General features: G+C 59.9%; 2 protein-coding genes across 6 annotated transcripts; one reads left to right on the top strand and one right to left on the bottom strand.

The window, feature by feature from the left end:
• Positions 1–246: 246 nt before the first annotated feature.
• LOC117644602 (ras-related protein Rab-3) lies at positions 247–10,975 on the top strand. 5 transcript variants are annotated; one of them, XM_034384198.1, is made up of 6 exons: positions 249–371; positions 2,271–2,362; positions 6,528–6,749; positions 7,187–7,305; positions 7,516–7,687; positions 7,759–10,975. In XM_034384198.1, exons 1-6 carry the CDS (start codon positions 356–358, stop codon positions 7,906–7,908), a joined length of 771 nt encoding a protein of 256 aa, XP_034240089.1. In that variant the 5' UTR covers positions 249–355; the 3' UTR covers positions 7,909–10,975. The 5 variants fall into 5 exon arrangements, with proteins under 5 accessions (XP_034240093.1, XP_034240089.1, XP_034240091.1 ...); XM_034384200.1 differs by lacking the exon at positions 249–371 and adding an exon at positions 1,403–1,423; XM_034384202.1 differs by lacking the exon at positions 2,271–2,362 and having other exon boundaries at positions 247–371.
• LOC117644603 lies at positions 6,930–20,355 on the bottom strand. The gene is made up of 13 exons (XM_034384204.1): positions 19,995–20,355; positions 14,343–14,689; positions 13,975–14,135; positions 13,731–13,874; positions 13,520–13,663; positions 13,363–13,454; positions 13,109–13,295; positions 12,787–13,033; positions 12,182–12,334; positions 11,791–12,105; positions 11,411–11,712; positions 11,104–11,340; positions 6,930–7,318 (listed from the first exon to the last, which is right to left on the bottom strand). Exons 2-12 carry the CDS (start codon positions 14,585–14,587, stop codon positions 11,108–11,110), a joined length of 2,223 nt encoding a protein of 740 aa, XP_034240095.1. The 5' UTR covers positions 14,588–14,689; positions 19,995–20,355; the 3' UTR covers positions 6,930–7,318; positions 11,104–11,107.
• Between the last annotated feature and the right edge of the window lie 1,637 nt (positions 20,356–21,992).

The raw sequence follows: 21,992 nt of genomic DNA, 5'->3' as shown, positions 1-21,992 counted from the left end.
GCCACGCACGCGGTGCCCGCGGCAGCGACCCCGAACCGCCTGCAGAGCACGGCGTAGGCAACCCGGCGCACCTCGGCGTCCTGCTTCTGGGCGGTTGCCTATCGCCGCGTTGCAGGCGCCTCGACCCTCGGCCTAGAGTCCCCCAAGGGCCCTCCCCCCTTCCCCGTCGCCCTGGATCCGCCTCGCCGAACTGAACCGGCAGCGGATACGGGCGTGGCGTGGCGCGGCGCGGCGGGACACTTGTGGCAGCTGTTGCGGTGTGTGCACACGGCGTGCGACGCTGTGCCGCGCTGTGCCAGCAGGCCGACGAGGACAACGACAACGATCGCAGTGCTCGTCAAGCAGTGGTGTGCTCATGAACAGGCCTACCGGTGGGTAAAACGAACGACGCCGACCGCTACACTGGCTGGCTGCGCGTCCTTCGCGCCGACGACGACGCCGCCCTGGCGGAGGACTGGCGCGTGGACTCGGGGCACGTCGTCGTCGTGGTGCACGCGAAAAACATTCGTACCAGTGATTACAAGTTTTGGAACAGCGAACAACCTTTCGATCCTCGAAGCGAGAATTTTTCATAGGAACAAACACTTTGCTGTTGATTACTCCGAGCATGCGGTATGAATTTCAAGTCAAAGCAATTGAAAAACAGTGTTTCTGCCGTTTCCGAACTCGTTCTTGGTTCGAAGTCTTCGAGGAGGTTGTACTTGCTCGCTGTACCAAGAGAACCAGGCGCAACAAACTTTCCCTCCCTTTTTTCCAGTGCGGTATCTGCCGCGCGATGAGCTTTACTTCCCTTTATTTTCCACCGACTCTTTCATCTTCCGGAGTCAGTCTAATATCGGCAAAGCGTCGGGGCGGCGCGAACCGTCCTCCCCGCCCCCTCGCTCTCCCTCTCTCTCGCCCTCGCGTTACAGGGCGACGCCCCATAATTCAATTTCCACTGTATTTTGTTCTATTTCTCTCTCCGCCGAAACACTCCGTCCCTCCCTGGCCGCGGGCGTGGCGGGCGTGGCGATCGAGGTTCGCGCTTCGCGGGCCGTGAGGGGGCGGATCAAGGGGAAAGGTCGTGCAAGGTGTCCCGAGGAGAATAACAGTGTCGGTGACCTGGCCGTCGCTTCCCTCCAGGTTCCCGCGCCGAGGCGGCCGAGGCAGCGGCCTGCTCCTCAAGCGGAGGACGTGCTTGTAGCGGCGCGCGTCGGATCAAGTAGTGCAAACGTGCAAACCGGCCGGAACGAAACACGCCAGCACGCTGCCCTCACCGCCCTCGTCGCCCTCGTCGTCGTCGACTGCAAAAATACACTCCGCGGAGCAGAACCAAAACGCGGCGTCGTTGCAGTTCGGTGGCCGCGGCCCGTACCGGCGCCGCCACGTGTTGAACGGCGTCCGCGTCGGCGAGCAGCGAGTACCCGCACCTCCACGTCAACAAGTGGGTCAGGCAGGCCGGCGGCGGTGGCTGCCCAGCTAGCTATTTAGCCAGGCCGTGGTGTTGTGGCGTGGCCAGCGGCACGGCGGCGTGCTACCATGTCCACGCGCCGAGCGGACAGACGACGTGGACGGCGTGCTGCTTGTCGGGGAGCAGCGCCTGTCTTCCGGGGCCTTCATCCCAGGGCGCCGTTCTTCTTCGCCGGACACGCCGATGTCGCTATTACACCCCCACCCCTCGCCCCCTCGCCGTTGGAGACTCGGCGAGGCGACAGTGAAGTGGGGATTGCTTTGGGTGTCGTGGCTCCCCCTTCCTCCAACGCTTTCAAAGAGGGGCGCTCTCTTGATGCCCCCCCCTCCGGCTTCCGATACATCCCATACATGGACTGTGATTGGCGACCGGGGAGCAGCCACTGTATTGGCTCCCTGGTGCTTTCTCTGGAGAGCGCTGTCGTCTCTCCGTCTCTCTCGCACTCGCGCGGCGTTCCAGCGTCCCGCAGGGGTGCGAGAGAGACGGAGCGACCCCATCCAGCTGCCCCTGCGTCAGAGCAAGTGCTCGGAAATAGCCTCGCGTCGCTTCGTGCTGCCTGCGCGTCCTGCGCGTGCGGGGTGGGTCACTTGAGGGCAGGTTAGGTTAGGTTTGCGCGTGCGTCAGGGGCTGCTCCAGACGTGCGTGTCTGTGAGCCTTGCTGCTGCAGGAGTAGACTGGCGCCTGAATGTTTGATCGATTTGTTCTCGTTGAGGGTGCACTGCATCGCCCCCACCCCACCCCACCCAACTTTGCTCCTTTGCTGCGCGCTCTGCTAGCTCTGCTGGCCACTCCACTCGGTGTTTCCGTTTCCGTGTTGCAGACCACGTGTTCGATATCCGGGCTGGCTCGGCTCGGCTCATGTCCCTGGTGGACTTCCCCGTGGGGCTGCAGGCACACCTGGAAAGCGTCCAGGTCAGGATCTTCTCAACTGTAGAGCGCGTTTTCCTTTTCTCCGCGTAAGTTTTCCAGTGTGGCGGGGTGCGACCGCCAAGCAGAGCACCGGCGAATTTTTGAGGAGCGCGACGTCGCTACTATGCAAATCGAGAGGGGGGCTTCTCGCCGTCTCTCGCTTCCTTCCGCAACAAACTTCGAGAGCAGCGCGGTTTGATGGTTTGATCCTCTGCTTCCCCTCGTTCCTCGCCCCCTCCTCCTGCTCCCCGTCCTCTCCGTCCGCGTCGTGGGCGTCGCGTCCGCCACCTATTCTCCGCTGTTTCGCTGCCCGTTTTCGTCCGCTCTCGTCGCTCCGTCTCTCTCGCACTCACGGGGCGTCCGGTGTGAGTGCGAGAGAGACGGAGCGACCAAAACGAGTCTCGGAATCGGTCTGCTGGAGTGGGGCGGTTCGCGGCATGAATGAACCGAGGGGGCTGGGGTGGGGAATCGATACGAGAGCGAGAGGGAGAGAGAGAGAGAGAGAGAGAGAGAGAGAGAGAGAGAGAGAGAGAGAGAGAGAGAGAGAGAGAAGGCAGGGTGTGCCTTTCTCTGTCACTTCCGATAGGCTGTAATGAGCGGCGAGGACTGGCAAAGTGGCCTAGGCTGGCCTGGGCTGCTCCGTCGGCCGCGATTCGGCAGAGCTCTGTCTCTCCCGCACCCACGGGGCACAAGGGTGCGACAGGGACGACGAGGCGACCCTTGCGAACGGCTCGTCGCCCGGCTCAGGACCCCACGGGGGGCCAGGCAAGTCAGGCCAGGCAAGCCAGGCCCGGCCCGCTGGGGCCCCACGGCGCGTACAGCTAGTCCAGCCAGCCTACCGCAACGCCTCGGCCACCCCTAACCGATTCGAAACGAGACGAGGTGGCTGACCCGACACCTAGTACACTCCCCGCCGAGCCGAGAGTGGTGTCGTTTTGACCGAGACTGTCTTTTCGCCCTGGCTGACTCCCCGACCGCCCACGGCCAAGCCCACGGTGCCCACCTTCCCCCTAGCCACGCTGCCACGCTGCCACGCCCACGGCAAGGCGCCTGCCAACGGAGTCCTTGTTTTCGTCGCCGAATCTTCGGTCGTTTGCGCCGTCAGGGGGTGGTGGTGTTCACATTTTTGTGGTTCACAGTGTAAGCCCGGCCAGGCCACGTACGCAGGGATCAGCTGAGACGGCTCCGGCAACACTCCGGGCCGGGCAGACAGTGTGGTGGTAACGCATAAAGCATGTTGAGTGCTGGCGGGATTGCTGCCCCTCGGCCGCCCCGGCCCGGCCAGCATCCAGGCCATCCAGGCCATCTAGGCCATGACCAATGCAACCGCACGCCCTGCCGTAGGCCCACCGCAACCTGGCCCACCCCTAGTGGCCCATCTCCAGCCCACCGACCCACCCGGACACACCACCACGCCACGCGGGCCACGCGCTAGGCGCTCCACAGTGTAGCCCCCACCTTTCCCCCTCTCGCCCAGCACCCGCTCAATCCACCACCCACCGCCCACCCCGACCCAGGCCACAGGCCGCCACAGGCCACCCCTATGGTTCGTCCCTGTTCTTCCCCCGCGGCCCGACGTCCCAACGTGTCTAGCTTCTGCGCAACCTCTCTCTCTCTCTCTTCCTCTCCCCTCCCTCTCCCTGATTATTCTCCCGTTCACACCAGCCACAAGTACCTAACCCAAAATGTGCTAGCAGGCTGATTTCCGACGCGGAGCTTCGTCGCTCTGTCTCCCTCTCTGTCGCTCAGGGGGCGTTCCGCAGCGTTCCGCAGCGTTCCGCAGCGTTCCGCAGGGGAGCGAGAGGGACAGAGCACCGATTGGGAATCAGCCCTTGTTGTCCTGATGCTGGCCGTGGTTTCGGACGTGCGCGTGCTCCGCTCGCTCCGCTCCCACGTGCCGCGAATCTACGCCGCGCCACTCTCGCTCTGTCTCTCTCGCACCCCTAGGGCACGCCCCACGAGTGCGAGAGAGACAGACAGCGTTTAGAATCAGACTGGTGAATCCTTTTTGGTGGAGGAGCGCCGCGTTTTCCGCTTTCCCCCACAAAGGGATTGTCGGCGTACTAGTGTGGGAGGCTCACACCTGTCGGGGCTCCACGGAGGCCCTGTCCGGCCCGTTTGACACCCCTCATGCTCCTTTGTCCTCCTGAGCTCCGGACGACCGGGCGGTAGGGCCAGGCAGGGCGGCGTCGCGATGGCCCGATTGGCTGTCCGATTGGTTGTCCGATTGGTTGTCCGGGTGCAACCGTCGGGGCAGTCTGCTGCAGAGCCCTGTCTCGGTCCTCGACTCCGCGTCGCCATCATTTTTATTGTCGTCTTCAATTGACTTGGCGAATTAGTCATAGAAGTGGCGGCCGTCCTCGGCCACCCCTCCGCCGCCCCCGCCGCCCCCGTCGCCCCCGCCCGGCCATGCCACCCAGCCGCCCCCAGGCAGCCACCCCTCGGCGTGCGCGCGCACCGACGCGCCCCCTGGCGGCGGCACAGCGAGGCGGCCAGGCCCAGGCCAGCCAGCCCAGCCAGCCCCGCCAGGCCAGGCCCTGCGTGCACAGAGCGCTGGCTGCCGTGCTCGCCGTGCTCGCCGTGCTGAGGCGTCCGCGCGTCCGCCATCTTGGATCGACGTTGCCAGTTGGACGGAGAAGCACTGGGCACTCGCTCGTGTCGCCCCAGCCCGCGGAACGTGCGACGTGCTTGGCTTTTAGTCGTGGAGTAGCCCCGTTTTAACAAGGTAAGCGGGTGCGGCCGAGTCAGCGAGTGTAGTGGCCGCGGCGTGTGACTGTGAACGGGGAGCGGAGTCGTGTCCGCGGGGCCGTCGCCGCCCTGGCCGTGCGCGCTGGCGGCGTGCAGGTGCGCGCGGGGGCGGCCGCCACCCCGCCGTCGCACTGTGGCACCCCGCGGCGCCGTGGCAGCGCGGCCAGCGGGGCTGCCCAGGTCGCCGTCGACGTTAGGCGCCACGTTAGGCCCGCCCGTGTTGTCCGCCCCGAGGCCCGAGGGACGAGTCGGTATCGATTAGTGCCTCTGCAGCCATTCCTCCGATCACTTTCCGTTTTGGGACGACGGCAACCTAGTGGCGGCCGACGGCAGCCTCCAGGTGGCCGACGACGCCCCGGGGCAGGCCGTCGTGTGTGCGTGGGTCCGTGTAAAGCGTGTCGCCGCGGCCCCGCGCGCGTCAAACAGCGCTGTAAACACGATACCATCGCGCCCCCGCCCTGCCGTGCCGTGCCGTGCCGTGCCGTGCTCGGCGGGCCGCGTGGGCGTACGCGGGGGCGTGGGGGAGGGGGCGGGGCGGGGGGCGGCGGCGGGGGCACGAAATCGCTCGTCTGCGCGGCCAGGACACGGCACTGACGCTCTGGAGGCGAATGACACCGCCACCTGTGCGCTCGCAAGGGACAGGCCGAAGCACATTCCAGGAAACCTCCCTTGTCCTCGTCCGCAGCGAGTGTCACCGCCAGGAGGCACCTCCACGCCAAACCCGGAGTCTGACCCTCGCCACCCCGCGGTGCATCGCGCAGCCTGCGACTCTGGAGACAGAGCGCCGCGAATCGATAGGTTACGAACCCCTGGCCAGCCCGCATGGCGTCGATGTCGTCGCCCAGGAGGCGCGACCAGGCGCGGCCCTGCCCGCTGTCATGGGGTTCTCGGGGACCGACTTCGCAGAGCTGCAGCGTGGGGATCGACCCCCTCGGCCGTCGGGCTGTCGGGCCGTCGGGGTTGGGACCCTCTGCAGCGTACGCACCGCTGGAGGAGGCCCCGCTGGAGGCAGCCCTGACCCACTGACCTATATTCCGGGCGCTCCCGCCGCGCGCCGCCGCGCCACGCGCCGTCTGTCTCCCTATCCGCGCAAGCAACTTTTTGTGCGTCATTATTGGCAGCCTGTGGAATGTGTGATTGCGTGCTGGTCGGAGGGGACCGGAGGGGACAGTCCTGCGTGCGTCGTGCCTTGGTCGTGCCTCGGTCGTGCCTCGCTCGGGGCGGGGAGGCTCTCGAACTCGAACCGCCTCGGAAAATAATCGAACGTCACGCAAGCCTCGCGCAAGCCCCCCGCGCCTGTTTCCGGGCTCGTACTTATCTTTTCATTTCCGTGGCTGGAACCTGTCCCTTGTCCTCGTTGCGTCCGATCCGATCGGCGAGCGTGACAGTAACCCCCCGCACTCTGTGCTCTGCTTTTCAGATGGCAGGCCAAGATCCAAAGTGGCAGAAAGATGCTGCCGACCAAAACTTCGACTACATGTTCAAACTGCTCATCATCGGCAACTCGTCGGTGGGCAAAACGTCTTTCCTGTTCCGGTACGCCGACGACTCTTTCACCTCGGCGTTCGTGTCAACCGTAGGAATTGACTTCAAAGTGAAGACAGTATTCCGGCACGACAAACGTGTCAAGCTCCAAATTTGGGTAAGTCGCACCATCGCGGAGAAGTTTGATTTGTTTTGAGTCCTCTTCCGCGAACGCCGTGTGGGTATGCTGTCCCGGGGAACACCGATGCATCCGGGACTGCCTACCTGTCAGGCGCCATCCCGTACAGGCGGTACCTCCCAGGACGGGGTTATTTGAAATGAACGAGAAAACCATGACTTAACTTTGGATCTTTGGTTTTAATGGCTATACCGAGTTTTGATTTTTAAAAAAAATTAGTTAGTTTTTTATGTTAGTATGGCGGGTAACTTCGTTCCTTAGTCTCTATCACACGCAAAAAATATGTACAAAACGGCAGTGACACCAAACAATGTAACACACTGTCGGCAACAGAAATCATTCCAATCGATGTATGCAAGCGAAGTGCAGTCTCTTCCTCGGAGGCGGACGTTGAGTTGTTGCACTCCTTTCCGCAGGACACCGCTGGCCAGGAGCGCTACCGCACCATCACCACTGCGTACTACCGCGGCGCCATGGGCTTCATCCTCATGTACGACATCACCAACGAGGAGTCCTTCAACAGTGTGCAGGACTGGTAAGCCGACCCCCTGGAGACAGAGAGAACATGGTCAGACAGCCCCGCCAAATTATTAACGAGCAGTGGCCGGCTGGCAGTGTGGGGGCGAGTTCGCCGAGTTGTTGGCAACTCTGACGTGGGTCTCTGGCATGCAGTTCCGCACGCACTGGCAGCACTGATTGGCTTTCGGAGAGTTGGCTGCACTGCAACGAGTGTGTTTCTGTCCAGGGTAACGCAGATCAAGACCTACTCCTGGGACAACGCGCAGGTCGTGCTGGTGGGCAACAAGTGCGACATGGAGGACGAGAGGGTGATATCCTTCGAGCGGGGGAAGCAGCTCGCCGACCAGCTGGGCATTGAGTTCTTCGAGACCTCCGCCAAGGAGAACATCAAAGTCAAGGTAAGGAACAGCCAGGGATTCCAGACTTGGTGGAGCACGCAAATTTGGGCTGACAACCTCTTGATGCGCAGGCTGTGTTCGAGCGTCTGGTGGACATCATCTGCGACAAGATGTCCGAGAGCCTGGACTCGGACCCCAACCTGATGAACGCAGGCAGTAAAGGAACCCGACTGACGGAGCAGGGACCCCAGGGACCCCAGAACCCCAACTGCAACTGCTAAGTTGCGGTGTGACGCAGTGCAGATGCAACTCATGCAACTTCATTTTGTTTCGAGAGGCAACTTAGGAAGACTCTATCCACCCGCCCTCCGGCCTCCCGGCTAAGCTCAGCCTTCAGGCGCGGCGAACAAAAACCCCGCGGTAAATGTTTAAAGTAGTTTCTGTTTTTTGGCATGTCCTGCGCCGTTTTTGTTTCGGTGTAGCTTCTGAGGTGTCCCTCGAGGCCTGACTGCCTCTCCCTTTCTTTTTACTCATTCGTGGCGCACGGAGTTCCCGATCCACGAGTGCGTTCTTACGAAACAAGAAAGGCATCTCGTTCATCAATTAACGTTAAATTCTAACTTCCTCATTTCTTGTTCCTACTACGTACAACACTTAAAAAGAAAAGACCCGTGGCGAGCTAAAAGTACTATATGGTCAGACTACTTAAGTCGCCGGGCAAAGTTTTCAATTTGATAATTCTAGAGCTTCGCTCTGCGAGACCTATTTACGTTCCAACCCTTGCTTCCCCAAGTTGCCAGATCGTGTGACCATTCATAAAGTTTTGTATTTGTGAATAATTTCTTGTTTTTCTTCGGTAAAATGCCCAGAGGCACTAACACAAAAAGTCAATGTTTTATGTATATACTGTAGAAATTTTGTGCTTTGAGCGCCGAGGCGCGAGTGCGTGTTATATCTGTGTTGTGAAAAAAATGCGTGAATGAGTGTGTATGTGTGAAAATTGTGTGTGTATGCGTCATTGTGTCAATGTGTGTGATTGGGAGTGTCTGTGTGTGAGGAAACGCACTTTGAGCTTAAAGTGTGTGATCTTGAATGTGAGTGGCCTTCACGGCCTCTTACTTGTTTACTAGTTAACTTTTAATTTCGCCTTCTTCGTCAACTTTTCTACCATTGGGCAGCCTTTACGAGCTAGTTTTTGGTTTCTTCCCGGGCAACAAGCATCTCTCGAGAAGCTATTTTTCTATTCCCTGACTGTCTTAGTAGAAAAAACGTCCCCCTTTCAACTTTGCGCAAATTTTCAGGCATATACTGATGCTTGTTTCAAGTACTTGTTCTAATTTTACTCCCGCTACTTGCAGAAAGACTTGTTCAGGAGCGTCTATAAAAAGAAAGGACACTAAAAAAATGGGATTCCAACCGGCGTTTTCATAAAAAATAAAAAGACGCTCCACTTTCCTAAAAGAAATAACTTTAAACTCGTGCAAGATGTGGTAAAGTGTGGCCTCTTGCAATTTTGACTTTTTAATTAATTGCTTTACTCGATAGAGGACATCATTTCTTCGATCTTTAGATGTTCGACAGGCAACATACGAAATACTTTACATTACATGTATTATTGTTAGGAGTCGATATAAGGAGATGTATGTAAAGATGAGCAGGCATGATTTGGTAGCTTACTAGAGGTGTTTGGGGTATTTGGAAGCATGGAAATGATCTCGAATTCGTTTGCGCTACGGTGGTCACTAATTCATGCTTGCTTTGAGTACGTTAAGCATGTCTCCCGAATTAAGTATCTCTACTGTTTTGGAAAATAGATCACGCGGCGGGTTTTGTGAGTTGATTTAAAATTTAAATGTACGGACTTTTTTCAAAAGGATTCTTTGGTACCGCGCTCGGGATCGTGTAACCTCTTAGGTAGGTTCTTCTCTGATATGTGTAATCGGATAGAATTGAGTAGTCATATGTAAATGTCTTCAGTATTACTATTCCAACGGGTTGCTACACACCGTGCAGACGACAAGATGGTCTCAGTGACTCAGTGAATGGAATTTTCGTGCTTTTTCTCACTCTTCAGTCGCAGCTTATGTTGGAGCTATCCGTTGACAATAACAGTTATTACAAATTCATTACGTTGTTTGTTGATTTCTGAGACAGTTAAGTTGAAATTTTATTAAGTTTTACTGTTGATGTTTCATTTGTTAGGTTGCCGACCTGCCTCGTGTGGTGCTGAGTTTGTGTGCCGCTTGGTGGTGGTTTGCGTGGCAGGGCCGTAGAACCCTTGCGCCAATCCTAGTGAGAAATAGCACATCGAACAGACGGGCGTCTGCGTGGATCCAAAAGACCGGAACTAGAGTCGATGCGGCTTTGTCGCGCAGACGAATGTGCGTTCGACGTCGAGCGAGCTAACAGCTTGTTCCATCCAGGGTAGTCTGCCGTTAGTAACCAATATCACCGGCACGCCGAGGGACTTGGAGGGCTGCCCCTCTTCCGTCGCTCCCCTCCGCAACCTCTGGCTGGCTGGAGGACAGAATCCTCTGGAGGGGAGTGACGAAAGAGCGTCGGTCGCGCCCTCTGGCGTGGTAATCTGTACATATGAAGGACTTGATGGGTTTCAGTCGCGCGGCAACGAGTGGCTACATATCAAGCGAAAACAGATATTATTGTTAAGTCAGATTATATTTTGAATATTAAATTATTGGTTGCATTTGTTATTTATTTTTCTCCTCAAAGGAATATGTATTTAAGAGTTAGCACTAATTTTGTGTTTGTGAGGATTGTAGACGGGCAAAACCGCTTTGTTGGAATTGTAACTATGGCAACCAAGAGTGTTCTTTCTGTTCGTATTGTTGAAAATCATTGTTTTAGTGTTTGTGGTCCGCGGGATGTACGTGTTTTTTTAATTAGCTGACCATAGCGTTCACTTGTTGATGTGAATACTATAATTAAAATTGCGCTATTTGAAATTAAACTGGTGAGTGATCCACTTCCACACGTAGCCTATAAAAATGTCCCATTATGTATATATGTAGCGGTTGTAAAACTCTTGTTTTTGACCAGAGCCCAACCCCTAGGGCCATGTTAATGATCGCACATTGTTGGAACGTAGCAGCTGAAAGACGAGAATGTGAGAGTGAGTGAAACTGAGAGCACTAGAGAACTGTAAGAACGAGAGCATGAAGTACATTCAATACGAGTTTTACGAAACAAAAAAAAACATCTAAAACCTTCTTATTTCTTCCAGTGTGTCTTTTTTTTGAACGAATGAAAACGTTTACGATCGTGTTTCAATGTTTTGTTTGGGTACCAAAAAATGATAAATAGTCAATGAAATAAATACTGTTAACTATGTTAGCGAGTCTCACTCACCCCAGAGCGTCCCTTTCCTCACAAACAACGTCGATTCAAACCGCACACTCGCAATGAAAAATTTGCACCCCTCCACCTCCACCCCCTGCACCTCGATGGCACACGTGTACCTGTTCACTGATCGGCCCACGTGACGCGACGGTCCTCGGCGGCGGCGGTCCAGGCCGGGTTGGTGTAGGCCTGCTGCTCCATCTTGATGTGGTTCTTGATGTGGCGGCGCGCGCCCACGCAGCACACCACCAGGATGACGGCCTGCAGAAGCAGCGCCCCGGCAGCCAGCGCCACGAGCGCGCCGCCGGACATGCAGACGGTGTCGTCGGCCCGGCTGGCGGGGTCCGCGCCGTTCACTGCGGGAAAGCAACCATTGGTGACGCCGGGCGAGCGCGCGGAGGAGGCGGACGAGGCCGTGACGCTCACCGTTGTCCAGCGTGATGATGCCGCTGCCCGCGCTGCCGGCCGACGCGGCCACCACGCGGGGCGAGTGCACCACGATGGCCAGCTGCATGGGGAACTCGACGTCCTCGGGCACGGCGGCGGCGAGGGCGGCGGGCGTCGTGGTGGACGTGGTGAAGGGCGTCGGCGCCAAGGTGGAGCCCGCCCGCCGGCGCCGCCCGCCCGACTGGATGCCCGCGCCGCAGTTGACCGGCGCGCAGCCCCCGCGGCAGAAGTTGACCTTGAGCCCGAAGCGCACCAGCGCGGACGAGGGGAACTTGAAGGCCCTGGGGGCGTTTGAAGGCGTTAGCGTGGCGACGGCACCATGGCGGCACACGGCGCACACGTGCTGGTCCTCGTCCTACCTGAAGGTGGCCGCCAGCGACCGCGACCCCGGCTGCACGGGCCGCAGCCCCGGGAAGGTGTGCGGGTCCGGCGGGCAGCCCCGCGAGTCCAGCAGCAGGTACGAGTCCTGGCCGTCCGCCGAGCTGGCCACCAAGTGCGTGGCGCGCACCCCCCAGGGACTCGAGTCCGGCGTGACGTCGACGCGCAGCTGCAGCGTGTCGCCCAGCTGCGTCTCGTGCAGCGGCTGCTCGCGCCCGGACTGGTCCGTGATGCGCAGCCGCACCGTCGGCGCCGTCGAGGACACGTTCAGGATGGCGGTGCCGTTGTTCTCCACCCTGGCATAAGGCAGTCGCCGGGTCACTAGAGGAGCGCGCACTGGAAGTGGAGGCCCTGCGCGTACTGCGTACTCACTCCGGGCTGGCCACGGCGATGCTCGCGCCGAGCGTCAGGTTCTGCGGCGGGTTGTCCTCGCCCGTCAGGATGCACCCCACGCGCACGGCGCGGTCGCCCCGCGTCTGGATGATGGGGTTCCTCTGCACCACCACCACGGCAGACACCAGCGTCCTGCCGGAAGAGCAGAATGTAGAGCGCCGCGGCAGAGTGGGCCAGAAGGCCGGTGGAGGCGGCCAAAACTCTAGACGCGTTTTGAGCTCCAGAGTCGCTAAACAAGACTCGAACCGAACGTGTGACCCCACCAATGGGCTGCTCTCCGAACGAGGAATCCATTGGTGGGGTCACACGTTCGGTTCGAGTCCTGTTTAGCGCCTCTGGAGCTTAAAACGCGTTCAGAGTTTTGGCGGGCAGGCGCCTGGGCTCTTCCCCGCCGGGATAAAGTGTCACCTTAGTAAGGACGGCCATGTCTCGTTTTGCAGTGCAGGCGGGCATGTGTCGGGCCCGAAATGGCATACGATCATGTGTGGTCTAGCCCTTAATGGTAATGGTAATGGGAGGTAGACTGCCCCGCCGCCCCGCCGTGCGTTGCGGGCTGGCCCATCCTTGGTTTCACAGGCGCTTACCGGTTGGTCTCCCCGAAGGCCCTGGCGAGGCGCAGGCCGCAGCGTTCGTTGACGCCGGGCCCGGCAGGCCCGGGCAGGCGGGGCGGGTTGGGGTCCGGGTCAAGAGGCAGGGTGAGCGACGTGGACGTGGCGCCGCGGCCCTCGGCGCCGCAGTAGTCCGACCGGCCCATCACGAACAGGCGGCCCTGGAAGGGCCCCGCCGACTGCAGCGTCACCGTCATCACGCGCCGGCTGCACGACACGCGCACTGCAAGCAACAAGGACTGCTTGGCACAGGGCGCTTTCGGTCGCAAGGGGTCGAACCAAGGACTTTCGCCCTTACGGTCGATGCAGGCGGCGCGCTCCGCGTACAGCGCCCCCGGCAGCGGGTACAGCGCGCTGGGCCCCACGCTGATGGTGTCGTCGCCGTGCAGGACGCACAGCCACGCCACGCCGCGCCCCGGCTCCGGCGGCCGCAGCGAGTAGCCCCTACACCGGAAGTTGGTCTCCGCGTCGCACCGCGCCTGGCACTGCAAGGGAGGGAGCGTGTCAGTGAGGGCCGGCGACGGGGGTCGAACCCGGAACCTGGAGGCGTACCTGCTCCCGGTCCAGGCCGGTGATCTGTAGGTCCGCGATGATGAGGGACACGTTGGTGAACTCCTGGTAGGCGCACGACGCGGCCGCGGAGACTGGAAACACTCCAGTTGATTTACCCGAACCAAGCGATGTCCTCGAAAAGGGAGCGAGTACTCACCCGGCTCGGCGCACTGGTTCTCCAGGTACTCCACCCCCCAGGACCCCGCGCGGAAGGAGTCCGGCTGCGACCGCCGGTCCTCGGAGCTGAGGTAGCACGCGCCGGTGCGGGAGTCCCACCGCGCCGACCGGCACTCCCAGCCGTCTGCGGGCAAAGTCGCTGGTTCAAATCCCCGGTCCGTGTTTCAATTTTGCCTGCAGTTTTGACCGACCTTTGGGCTTGAGGCACTCCTGCAGGCACTCGGCGCGGCTGACGGAGCCGGCGATGGTGAGGCGGTCCCAGCCCACCAGCTCGTAGCCCGGCACCCTCTCCGCCGCCCAGGCCCGGCCCGCGCACCGGTTGGCCGCGCCGCGCACTGTGGATTCACATTCAGATTCACATGAGCGTGCTGCGTCTAGTCAACATGAATCAACTGTCCAGATTTTGGCGGGTTGTATGAAAACTGTGGGACTGACTGTCGATGCAGGCGCGCTCGAAGTAGGTGGAGGCGGGCGCCGCGGTGACCGGCGTGTCTCCGGGCTGGTCCCAGGAGTTGGGCGACAGCCTGCTGACGCGGAAGCACGCCGAGCGAGCGTGGTCCACCAGGAACGCCCGGCAGTCCGCCGACTCGCGGCACCTGGGGGAAACAAAACAAACAGCCCCATTTGACTCCAGTCCGCATTCTCACCTGTAACTCCGAGACGGTGCTCGCTACGGCCGGCAAGTATAGGACAACAAATTTAGGAAATCGAATTTCGAATGTAAGTTATCCTTGGCATGGCGCTTGTAACTCGCACCGTTTCAGATATGGAGGCGCCTTAAGTTGGAACCGTTGGTTACGCACCTGTTGTAGCACTCGGCGGTGACGGCGTTGCCGGGGCTGGCGTACATGAAGACGCGGTAGTGCGGCGCCAGCGTGACGGGCACTAAGGCCGTCATCTTGACCCACGTGTCGTACTCCGGCGGGCAGGACTGCTGGCCGACTGCCGCCAGGGGCGCCGCCATGGCGAGCAGGGCGAGAAGGGGGCGGTGCAGGACGGCCAGGACGTCGCGGCCGCCCGCCGGGCCGCCCGCGCGCCGCGTCGTCATCGCGGTGCTCGTGGACCTCGTGGGCCTCGCGGAGTAGAGCGAGGACCTCTAGGAAGTCCGCGGCGCGGCCGAGGCGGCAGAGGCGGCCGCGGGCATGGCAGTCTGCACACGTAGAGAACAGAACGGCCGCATGAAAGAGTAATGCCTCCGCAGGACGCCAGAGGGCGCCAGTGGCGGCGAACCCAAAAGCCCAATCCGGGCAAAAGAAGGAAGAATTTCCGGCGATGACCTTGAAACGACCCTGGTCGTAATTGTGGCGGGAAAAGAGGCTTGCGCAACGCCGCGGTGCACCGCCGCCGCAGACTGCTGCATTTTCATCCGCCGATCGTAACCCGAGCGACTCGCCGACTGGTCGGCCGCATTGTCTCCGAGGAAATATGCATTGTGCCGACGAATGGCCGGATTAAGACTCAAAGACGGAGCGCGCCAACCGGATGCGACGGTGGCGCCGCCCTACCCAGCGGCGCTGTCAAGTACTGAAGTCCCAAGTAGTCTCAAGTGGCAGTGCCTGATGAATTTCTCATCCCGCGAGGCTCGACTGGAGCGCGCGCGTGCCGCTCCATCGTTCCCATGCAGTGGGTCAGTCGGTTCCCACCGCCGGGGTTCGGCTGCAGCATTTATCGGGCACAACGGACAGACAGGGACACCGACGGACAGACAGACAGACAGACAGACAGACAGACAGACAGACAGACAGACAGACAGACAGACAGACAGACAGACAGACAGACAGACAGACGGCCGGAGGAGTGTGAACACAGCCAGGGGCACTTATCGTCTCATCCGGTGTCCTGCTCCCGCTGCTGCTCCCGCGCAAGGACAAGGTCGAGAGGACTGCCGAGTGTATTAGTGGGGCAGTATATACCCGAGGCGCCCGAGGGTACCCGAAGGTACCCGAAGGTACCCGAAGGTACCCGAAGCACCCGAAGCGTGGCCGAAGTGCACGGCTGCGGGTCCCGCCGGTAAATCGTCTGTGACGTCACGCATCCGCTGGCGTGGGGCAGGGCGGGGCGCACTATCAGCTGGTCGCTGTTGTTGTTGTGTTGCGCGTCGGTGTGCGTGTGTGCGTGTGTGCGTGTGTGCTTTCACTTTTTGCGTGCCCTTCGACTCCGCCGCACTGATGTCCCCATACGACTAATGAGCTATTCTCCGTTCTGAACGACAAAAAAAGGTCATACGCGAAAGCAGTGGCGCCATGTTGGTGGGGCCGACAGATGGGTCTGCTTGCCGGGGGGAATCCTAGGGTCCTCTCTTATCAGGTGCATGTGCGGAAGGGGCAGAAGAAGAGAGGGATAATGTCGCGGGAATCAATCTGTCGGGAACCCTTCCGTTGTTTTCCAATTAGGAGACCCACGTGTCGCGAGGCGCGGACGGCTGGACAGACGGACAGACAGACGGACAGACAGACAGGCGGACGGACAGGCGGACAGACCTTGACTGCGTCAGCGCGGCGCATCGTGGCGCATCGCAGTGCAGCGGCCCCGTGTGACGGCGTGCCGTGGCGCGCACCGACCAAAGCAGATTTGTATCAAAATCACTTTCTTGCAGACCAGCGTGGCGCTTACAAAAGCAAGCCCCACCCCTGCCCTCCACTCACCAAAGGAAAATTAGTGGCAAATTTATGCAAAAATTTTCCATTTTTAGCGGACGCGTGCGGCGAACTGCTCTTGCACGCCGCGACGCCGCGACGGTCACGGGGCAAGGTGCGTTAAGTGTCGCCTGGCGTGGCGTGGCGTGGCGCGGCACGGCACGGCACGCTCGGGAAAACACGTCAAGGCGAAGCAGGACAGGTGCAACAAACTGCAGCCAAGGGACGTTATCACTACTGTACTTCTCGCCATTCACTCAACAATTTTTTGTTTCGAACGGAAAGACGGTCACGACTTTGTCACTGCCTGGCGGTTCTGGCGGGGCTGAGCATGGGGCTGAGCATGTGGCTGAGGCCCGTAGCGTTCGACGCCCTGGCGGCCCTGGCCCTCCCCCTCGAGCCAACCGCACTTGATCGCTCTGTCTCCCTCGCACCCCCACGGGCCTACGGGACGCGCCGTGAGTGCGAGAGAGACAGAGCGACGAGAGGCTCGGCTCGATAAACCCGGAAACGGCGGGAAGAATGTAGTCGGCGTCCCTTCCGAAGGGCCGGGCCTGGCCCAGGGCCCGCACTGCCAAATGGTACCAAAGGGCGGGGCTCGGGCTGGAGGGGGGAGGGGAGTCGCTGACCCATATTCGCCCTGTGTCACTGTGTGTGTCACTGTGTATGTCGCCGCTGTGATAGCCGCAGAAGGTCAGGACCGCGCGTACACTGTGCACTGCACTGCGTGCGGGAGTCCCCTGTCCGCACTGGACAAAGGAACTGCAGGCCTGCAGCCTGGCAGGAGAGAGACAGGGCACTGTTCGGAAATGGCTGTACAGGCCACTGCCCGCCGAAAATCCGAAAACACATTTCAGGAAGGCAGGCAGGCCTTGCTTCGCGGCTCCGCCTCTGAGTCACCGCTCCGGCCGTCTGGTTGCCCGAGAAGCACAAGCAGAGCATCGTCCTCACGCTCATTCGTACGCAAACGGCGCGTCGTCGTTTGGAGGACAAGAAGGCCCCAAGGACGGACGGCGGGGACGTGCTGCCGGCGCCCGCGTGCCGCCCTGCCGCCTGCGTCTGGCGCGGCTCCGGTGAGACACTGCGGGGCGCTCGGTGTGCAAGCCGCGAGCGTGCGGAGCAAAAAAGTCATCCAGCGACCTGTTTCACGCTTGTCAGCGCCACTCATTATGCACTTGTCCGCATGGCCGAGCGCGCGGGGTCACCTTTCGCTGAGCGCCCTGGTTCAAATCCCCAGGTTCCAACAATTTTTTCCCCTCTTTATTACGTAAGAGGCCGATGTCGCCGGCAACTCAGTTACAAAGCCGAGGACGGCAATACATAACTCGAGTCAATGGCGACCCGAAAACAAAGGGCTAAGTCTTCCGCCCTGCTGAGTTTTTGGCATGAATCGCCGATGAGATGGCATTGTTCTGTGGGGGAAACCTGAAGCGCCCGTACGTGTGTGTGTTTCTGAGCGTGTGTGTGTGTGTGTGTGCGTGTGTGTGACATGACGTGACACGTCGAGAGGCCAGTGTGTGTACTGCCCCTGGACCATACCCCCATACAATCCAACCTCATTCAAAAAACATTTCGCGTTGGAGATTTTTGGAGTTCGTCCTATTTATTTATTTTTCGCCCTGCTTACTGCGTTCCACCACCTGCACAAAATAGACTACGTGAAAACTCTCACTCGATTAAAAAATGAGTTCTAAAAAAAAATAGAGTTTGAAATTTAAATCTATTTTCGCTGGCAGTGTGTAGTGTGGCTGGTCCACGGGAGTCGCAGGCGTGGTCCTCGTGTGTGCATTTGCATGTGGTGCCCTGCCTCTCTCGCTCACACACTCACGCATACTCTCTCTCTCTCGCACCGTACGCACCGCGCCCGGGGCATGCTGATGAATATTGGGACCTGCTGCAGTGCAGTGACGCGACACAACAAGTCAGTCCTAACAGTGTGGCCGTTCGGCGGTGCATCAATTGCCGCAATAAATGAAAGGGAACTTTTTTCAAGCGAACTACATGAATCCCAAATTTGTGTGTTTTAGTTTCTACTCTTGTTCTGCTGGAGACTTCTGTTGTCTTATCGTGCGCTTGGCTCGAGATCGATGTTCTACTTTCTAGTATCAAAGGAACAAACTTTTAAGGAGGGGGAGGGGGATAATCGTTACATTGTGGTTTTCCTGCCGTCAAGTCAACAGCTGGCTGCGCTTCCAAGTTCCGCGCCCGAACTCTGTTTGCCGTCCTGACCCTGGTCCCGGCCGCCGGCGCGCTGGCCCGCGCTGGTCCCTGGCTGGTCCGCGCTGGTCGCTAACTCGCGCCAAATCACACGTGTCATGGCTGAGGCGTTTCACGAGACGCCGCGAAGGTTCAGACGAGCGCCAGACACGCGAATGCGCCTTCAAATTCCCTATATTTTCTCAAAAGAAAGACAACAGAAACAACAACTAGAAATAGTAAAAAATACAACACAGCGGAGAGACGTTCCCTTCCTTTCATTGAGACGAATCTTCCTATTTTTTTCGCAAAAAAATATTTTTATCTCCATTTTTTTTCAAGTTTACTGCGGCCGTCGTAAAATTTGCTCCTCGGCAGTTGCTGCACCGAGGTGCTCTGTCCCGCCCGAGAGAGAAAAGAGGGGGGGGACCAGCATCAGAAGAATTTTTCCAAAAGTCTGAACTATTTCTTACCTTTCTCACTGCGGAACTAATAGAAATCTCTGGCGCTGGCGGAAAATCCTCATTGCGGAGGTGTTATATTTTATTTTCTTCTTCCGCTCTCCAATCTCACACACACACACACACTCGCCTCTTTCCTTTCGCTTTTAGAACGACCACAAGGCACACACGGGCCCCTCTCGCTCCGGATTCCACTTGGGGCCTGGGCCGCGCCACGCCGCGCCGGGCCGGGCACACCGCGAGGGGCGCACCCACTTCCCTTCCCTTCGCAGTACAACGGCCCCGTTTTCCGCAGTCCGCACACTTGTGGAAACACGCGTCTAATCGTGTGACGGCCCCGGCCGCACGGATCACCCACTCCGACCCGTAGAGGAGCTCTAGACCGACACAACACTCAGACCGGGTTACTTTAAAGTATTTCCGGCTGAAATCGCCACCGGCCGAGTCAATGGAGTGGTACCCCAGTAGCCGCTGGCTGCGAGCTGGGGCTGGAAGCTGGAAGCCTCCCCCGAACGGCGACACTGTACTGTTGACAGTGATTCCAACATTGCTCGTGTCGATTGTATCGAATCGTGTGCGTCTCCATCGAGTCTGATTGCCGGGTGCACAGCAGACGACACTTAGCAGACGACGCGCAGCAGACGACAAATAGCGCGTTTGTCTTACACGCCGCGCGATCGCCTCGATATGTCCGCTCCGCGACCAAGGCCCTCTTCGTCGCCCTGTCTCTCTCGCACTCGTGGGGCGTCCCGTAGGCCCGTACGGGTGCGAGAGAGACAGGGCGACGAAGGACAGGGTCGCGGTTGCCTCCATGGACTGGCCTGCTGGCGCGCTGGCGCCTTCAACGGCTGCCAAACCGAAAACAATGTCGCCGTTTGTCTTATTTATGCATATCCTTCACCGCCGCGACGACCTGTCATCCCGGTCTGCGTGTGTGTGCGTGCGTGTGTGAGCGTGTGTCATAGCTCCTAGACGAATGGGAAAAGACCTCCAAGGATGCAAAACGCAAAGCCGAATAAAAACGTTGGCGGTACTTGCTGAGTGCGGCGCCTAGGTCTGTCTGTCTGTCTGTCTGTCTGTCTGTGTCTCAGCCTGTCGTTCAAGTCCTCCTTTTAGTCGTCGTACAGCAACAGTGACGAGTGAGATGCCTTTTGATGCTTACCTGTTCAACACCAGCCTGCTTCGCGGGGGAATTCCCTCCGAGTCGTTCCCTCTCAGCCGCCGCTTCGCTTCGATCAGTCGTTTTCGTGAATGCACTCGATTTCGATTCGAAACTGTTTCCGCTTCCGCCCGCCGTCAACACTCGCGCCACTTTTCACGTGTCATTTTTGACAATTCGCTGCCAACTTGGTTTCACTTTTCTGACTTTGCCCCGGCCACAAGAAAAAGGCAGTGTGGCGCGTGCGGTCTTCAACGTGGTCACATCGGGTCACGCACTAACACACTCACGCGCGCGCGCGCGCCGGCCACACACGTGGTCTCGCGGGTGGCGCCGTCGGCAGCGAGAGTGAACGGCGGGGGCGTCGGTTCGGACTGGGGCAGGTAGACGCGAGCGTCGTGGTTTAAGCGACGCCGGGTGCGCCCCGCCCCGCCCCGCCCCGCCCCGCCCCGCCCCGCGGGTACTACTCGCGGTCCCCCTACCACCGCCGCCTGCTGCACCGCGTCCACCAGCGCATCGAGTTGCGTCCCGTGATGTCACCTGCTGCTCAAGCCGCCGGCCGCGGCAGGCTGGGCCGAACGGCCGAACCGAACGCCGAGCCGAGCCGAGCCGAGCCGCGCGATCGGGCGCAGCCGAGCCCAGCCGAAGGTAAGGACGCCCGAGCCGAGCCGAGCCGAGCCGATGAGCTGTTCAGTCGAGCGCGCTGCTCCGCCCGGCAGCGCGGCAGCCCGGCCCCGACCGCCCACGCGATGCAAAATTGAGATAAGGGTGTCGGCGATGGAGCCCTCTGAGGCGGGGCGGGGCGGGGTGCCTGCCTAGCCTACCTGGCGGGGGCACTGCGGCACGATGTAATTTGATATTTTGCACCGCCGCCACCTCGGCCCTGCCGGCCGGGCCCTGCCGGCCCTGCCCCAGGTGCGCGCTGATAGAGTCATCACAGCGGTTCGGACAGATGAGGCGAGCCGCAGAGACGCCAGCGTGCGAGCAAAGCCGGTAGCGAGAACAGAACAAAACAACAATAACAACAATCACTTAAAACAATGACCCGTTTCGAAAAGCTTTACAGCGTTTTCTTCTCGGCGAGTTAATGAGTCTTGTCGGTGCCTCCGGTGCTGCAGTGCAGGACTGCAGGACCTGCATTCCAAATCAGCGGCGCCCTTGCACCGTTTGCACCTGCGGGTGTCAAGGCCGCCGCGGACAACGCAGTGTAGCGGCTGGGCCGCAGCGGCGCCCGCAGCCCGCGCCGCTTCCTCCTCCCAGTGCCTCGCGCACGCACTGCGCACGCAATTTCCAATTTCAATTACTCCACCCGTCCAAACTCCAATCTGTTTCCCTTTTTGTGCGGTTGCTTGCAGTGGCGTTTCGTTTACCCGTTTTCCCGCGCGCAGGTGGGTCTCTATGGCGGCATAGGTTCACACGCCGTGTCGAGCACTGTGATGAGTCAAGGCGCGGGGGGGGGGGGGGGAGCCCTAGGCGGTGGATCGGTGGCAACAGTTGAGCCAAGCCTTGCCAGGCCATGCGCAAATAATGAGTAGCTGGTCGCTTCTGCTTGCAAATCGCCTCCCCGCTCCACCGGGCCACTTCCCGCCCCGCCCCGCCGGACTTGCGAAAATGATCGCGGCCTTGGTGATATTCACAGATCGGCCCGTTTGGGTGGAGCGCGCGCCACTTTGTCCAGAGTCGTCCTCCACTGTGCGGCACGGCGGAACGTCGTCGCTGTGTCTCTCTCGCACTCGCGGGGCGTTCCTCGCAGGGGCCTGCGCTGCGAGAGAGAGAAAGAGACATCACACTGCGAACGACTGCAGATGATGCACCGCGTGTACTTCGTCGCCCCGCCTCGCGGGCCGGAACGGTGGTTTTCCCTCCAGACGAATTGACAACTCGCGTGCCCCCGTGCCCCGCCCGGGCCTGGGCCCCCGCGGGGGCGTGGCGGACCGCTTTATGCAACTCAACGCGGTGCAGCATTTCATTACGCCTGTGTTTTCGAGCACGAACAGGGCG

The sequence above is a fragment of the Thrips palmi genome, unplaced genomic scaffold, assembly GCF_012932325.1.
Source record: "Thrips palmi isolate BJ-2018 unplaced genomic scaffold, TpBJ-2018v1 HiC_scaffold_18, whole genome shotgun sequence".
NCBI classification, from domain to species: Eukaryota; Metazoa; Arthropoda; class Insecta; order Thysanoptera; family Thripidae; genus Thrips; species Thrips palmi.
The sequence above is the reverse complement of the archived record's forward strand: the minus strand, read 5'-3'. Positions and strand labels throughout refer to the sequence as shown.